General features: G+C 49.6%; 1 protein-coding gene across 1 annotated transcript; it reads right to left on the bottom strand.

Moving 5' to 3' along the window:
- Nucleotides 1-211: 211 nt before the first annotated feature.
- Nucleotides 212-3,374, bottom strand: LOC121877193. Its single transcript, XM_042382807.1, has 2 exons — nt 3,271-3,374; nt 212-493 (listed from the first exon to the last, which is right to left on the bottom strand). The coding sequence occupies exons 1-2, from the start codon at nt 3,331-3,333 to the stop codon at nt 212-214; spliced, it is 345 nt and encodes a 114-aa protein (XP_042238741.1). The 5' UTR covers nt 3,334-3,374.
- Nucleotides 3,375-5,026: the final 1,652 nt, after the last annotated feature.

The following is a 5,026-nucleotide window of genomic DNA, read 5'->3' as shown; positions in this document are numbered from 1 at the left end:
TTTCCCTGTGAGCGGCGGGAAGAGACCTCTCGGCCTTGTGTGTGGTTGTGGGTGAAGAATTGATCACGTTGAGGAGGCCCTGCGGGACGGAGGAGAAGACCCTCTGGGGACGACGGCTTGAGGGGAGAGCTGGCGGCGCTCACAGTGAGGATTTTGTTCATGGGGGTGGCGGTGCCGGGCGCCTTGGGCGGGGAGTGGGTCGGTATGGGCTTCACGGGGTCACCACGCTGGGCTTCGGCGTCACCGTCAGGCTTTTGTAGTTGATCCCGACGCCCGAAGGAACAACCTCCTTTATGACGATGTGGTCGTCAAAGGTGGTGGTAGTGGTGGTGGCCGTGGCGGTGGTGATGGTGGTAGTGATGGGGTCGGGCTTGGCAGGGGTGTGGCCGGTGGGCGTGTCTTGAGGACGTCTGGATGAGGGAGACGGTGAGGCGAGCGTCCCGTGGGAGGTCTCGTCACTGCTGGACAGGTCGCTGGTCGCCCCGTTACTCATCTGGAAAAAAGAGAGAGAATCTTGGTTAGTAAGAGGGACTCAAGCTCAAGAGGCCATCAACCACAACTTAAACCAAAAAATCACAACTAAAACAAGAGTGAAGATACGATTAGTGAAACCTCCATTTAACGGACTATATGGATAGAGGAAAGTCCGTTATATGGAGGTTTGTTACACTGATAGTTATTATTGATTCAGAGTCATTCACAAGGGGAGAGAGAGAGAGAGAGAGAGAGAGAGAGAAAAAAACAAAGAAGCACCAGTGACCTTGTCTTTGATTCTTGCCGTATAAAGAGCCATTGACCCTGAACAACACACACACACACACACACAGACAGGGTAAGGGGAGAGACAAGTATGGAGATGTGGAAGGTCGCTATTGATTGCTAGTATTGGGTTTTATGGGGAAGGGAAGGAAGGAGGGGAGAGGTGAGAGGTGGGGAACTGGATGAAGGAGGGAGGGAAGGATAATGGGGGTGGAAAAAAGGAGAGGAGAAAAGATAATGAGGGGATGGGAGAAAGGAGGGGGAAGGAGAGAGGGAGGGAGGCTATCATATACACAAACAATCATATATCGGGTATTCTATTATGAACAGTCGGGATTATCTGCATCTCAACGAGTCATCCATCCGGCCTCACAAGTCATCATCCATCCGGCCTTACAACACGTCATCCATCCGACTCCAGAAGTCATCCATCCAACCCAAGTTATTCATCCGGCCTCACAAGTCATCCATCCGGCATTACGTCATTCATCCGGCCTCACAACAAGTCCTCCATCCGACCTCACAACAAGTCATTCATCCGGCCTCGCAACAGGTCATTCATCCGACCTCACAACAGTTCATTCATCCGACCCCTCAAGTCAGCCATCCGGTCTCACAAGTCATCATCCATCCGGCCACACAAGTCATCCATCCGGCCACACAAGTCATCCATCCGGCCTCAGTGATGAACAAGGAACCGAAAGTAAACAGATATATTGCCATTGTTGTTTATTATTATTATTATTATTATTATTATTATTATTATTATTATTATTATTATTATTATTATTTATTGTTATTATTATTGTTATTGTTATTATTATTAATTATTGTAATTATTATTAATATTATTATTATTGTTGTTGTTATTATTGTTATTAATATTTATTATTATTTATTAATTATTATTATTGTTGTTTTCTCTTCAAGTTTATAGCCTGTGTCAGAGTATGTCATGTTTAAAAGCTAATTTCTCCGATGACCGATGTGATTCTCTACTCACCACCACTCGGTCACCAGTCACACAAACTCACTCACACAGTACGTAAACATACACATAGCAAAGCACACTCACTCCACCACCACTCACCACTTTCTCTCCACGATGAAAAGTCTATCAATATAGGTATGGTATTATTATACAACATACCCAACACTGACTCCTCATACCCACACTGACTCCTCATACTCCACACTGACTCCTCATACTCCACACTGACTCCTCATACTCCACACTGACTCATCATACTCCCCACTGACTCCTCATACTCCACACTGACTCATCATACTCCACACTGACTCCTCATACTCACACTGACTCATCATACTCCACACTGACTCCTCATCCCACACTGACTCCTCATACTCCCACTGACCTCATACCCACACTGACTCCTCATACTCCACACTGACTCCTCATACTCCACACTGACTCATCATACCCACACTGACCTCATCCCACACTGACCTCTCATACTCCACACTGACCTCCCACACTGACTCTCATACTCCACACTGACTCCTCATACTCCACACTGACTCCTCATACCCACACTGACTCCTCATACCCACACTGACTCCTCATACACCCCACACTGACTCCTCATACTCCACACTGACCTCACTCCACACTGACTCCTCATACTCCACACTGACCCTCATACTCCACACTGACCTCATACCCACACTGACTCCTCATACTCCACACTGACTCCTCATACTCTACACTGACTCCTCATACTCCCACACTGACTCATACCCACACTGACTCCTCATACCCACACTGACTCCTCATACTCCACACTGACTCCTCATACTCCACACTGACTCCTCATACTCCACACTGACTCTTCATACTCCACACTGACTCCTCATACTCCCACACTGACTCATCTCCACACTGACTCCTCATACCCACACTGACCCTCATACTCCACACTGACTCTCATACCCACACTGACTCCTCATACTCCCACACTGACCTCATACCATTATACCGAATCATCATCATACTTGGAGACTTATTACAGCCGGGTGGTGTAGTGTGGAGGCCGAGGGGGAGTGTAGGGAGGCCGAGGGGGGGAGGTAGGAGGCCGAGGGGAGTGTAGGAGGCCGAGGGGAGTGTAGGAGGCCGAGGGGGGTGAGGAAGCCGAGGGGGGAGTAGGAGGCCGAGGGGAGTGTAGGGAGGCCGAGGGGAGTGTAGGAGGCCGAGGGGGTGTAAGAGCCGAGGGGAGTGGAAGGCCGAGGGGGGGCGGGAGTGTACAGTTTCACACGAGGAACAAGATGGCGCCCTTTGTCTCTTGCCATAATGAGGTTAAGATTATATTTACCTCCTTTATGTGACAACACGCGCGGTGGGGGGGGGGTGGAGAGGTGGGGGGTGGGGAAGATGAGGTGGATGTCCATGATTGTGGGGGAAGTGAGGGGGAGATAGGAAGGTGAAGGGGTTATGGGGGGGGAGGAGGTGAGAGGGTCCATGATGGGGGGGGGTAATGAGGGAGTATGAGTTACCTGTGAGGGGCTGGTGGGGGCGCTGCCGACGTCACTCACGGGAGGGTTGTTACTCCCCTCCATCACAGTGCCCTGTAAACAAAAGGGTCGACTCAGGTCCACCTCACTCATAACATAAACTATCAGAAAATTAATTATTCTTTACTCATTGATAGACAGAAATATATCTAATAAGACATTAATTAATTAGACTAAAAATTAAATATCTTAAAAGGTAATTAAGTAGTTTTTAATATAATTGGTTGATATTATGGTATATATTGAATGGTGTGTTTGTTGATCTTTCCATATTGTTTCATTCTGGTTCTAGTTTTATTCTCTCTGGCCATGGCCGTTCGTTGTGGCCATGGCCTCTCACACCGCCGCCTTCACTCTCCCTGTAATCCCTCTCCACCCTGTCCGGGGTTACTTCACTCTGACGGCTCCACTCTTAAAGAACTCAATCTCACTCCCACCTCTCACTCTCTCTTCATTCCCCTCACTCTCTCCTCATCCATCTCACTCACCCCTCACTCCTCCCTCTCCTTTGTCTTATCATTCCACCCCTCTACTTTCTTTCCCTCATTCCTCTATTCTCTCTCCCTCTCTCCTTCCCATATTCCTTCATTCTTCCCTCCCTCCTTTCCTCCATTATTCCTCCATCCTCCAAACACTCTCTGCTTCCCTCTCTGCCTTCCTCCTCCCTCTCCCCTCCCCTCACCATCTCCCCTCCTCCTTCATCTCCCCTCCCCCCTCCATCTCCACTCTCCATCTCCCCTCCCCCTTCCCTCTCCCCTCCCTCTCTATCTCCCTCCCTCCTTCCCTCTCCCAGGTGATGGAGGGAAGGACTCTGAAGCGCTCCATTACTTCACGTCAACACCACCGTAATCATGTTAAACCCTCCCTTCACCTCTCCCCTCACCTCCTAACCTCACCTCCCTTACGCTCATCTCCCCTACCCTCATCTCCCCTTCCCTCATCTCCCCTACCCTTTCCTTCACCTCTTCCCTCACCTCACCTCTCATACCCTCCCCCCATCTCTCCCCTCACAGCCCACTCATTTCCCCTGCCCTCACCTCTCTCCTCACCTCACCTCTCTCCTTCTTGACCATGATACCCTACATTCCCTCACCTCTCACATTCTCCTCCTCGCCTTCCTCACCTTTTCTGATTCCTCAATTCTCTTCCCTTGCATTTCTCCTCTTCTTTCTCTCACCCTCGCTCCTCTTCTCCCTCATCTGTCCTCTTCCTCCCTTACGTCTTTCCTCCTCCTCCTCCCTTCGCCCTCACTCCTCCCTCTCACTTCTCCTCGTCCAGTTTCTCTCATTCCTTTCCATCATCACGTTTCACTCCTCACCTTTATCGTTATTCTCTCCCCTTCCTTGCACCTCTCTTCTTTTCTCCCCTCAGGCCTTCTTTCACCTTTACTCTTTCTCTCTCTATCCTTTCCCTTGCTTCTTCCCTTCTCAACTCTCATCCACTAATCTTCCGTTCTTCACCTCTTTCCCCTCTTCTTAACCTTTTACACTACTTCACTCTCTCTCTCTCTCTCTCTCTCTCTCTCTCTCTCTCTCTCTCTCCACTTGCTTGTTTTCCCGTACACGACTGCAGGTGTGACTCCATGTTATAACCCTCCATTGTCAGCCACCCCCTCCATTGATGCTCAGCCCTCCATTGCTACAACACCACCACATCAAGGTTCCCTCCATCATCAATCCCCCTCCACCTTGAGTCCCACCACAACCACAGCAATACGTAACTGAACGGCATGTACGGA

Source organism: Homarus americanus, unplaced genomic scaffold, assembly GCF_018991925.1.
Source record: "Homarus americanus isolate GMGI-L3 unplaced genomic scaffold, GMGI_Hamer_2.0 scaffold44022, whole genome shotgun sequence".
In the NCBI taxonomy this organism is placed as follows: Eukaryota; Metazoa; Arthropoda; class Malacostraca; order Decapoda; family Nephropidae; genus Homarus; species Homarus americanus.
The sequence above is the reverse complement of the archived record's forward strand: the minus strand, read 5'-3'. Positions and strand labels throughout refer to the sequence as shown.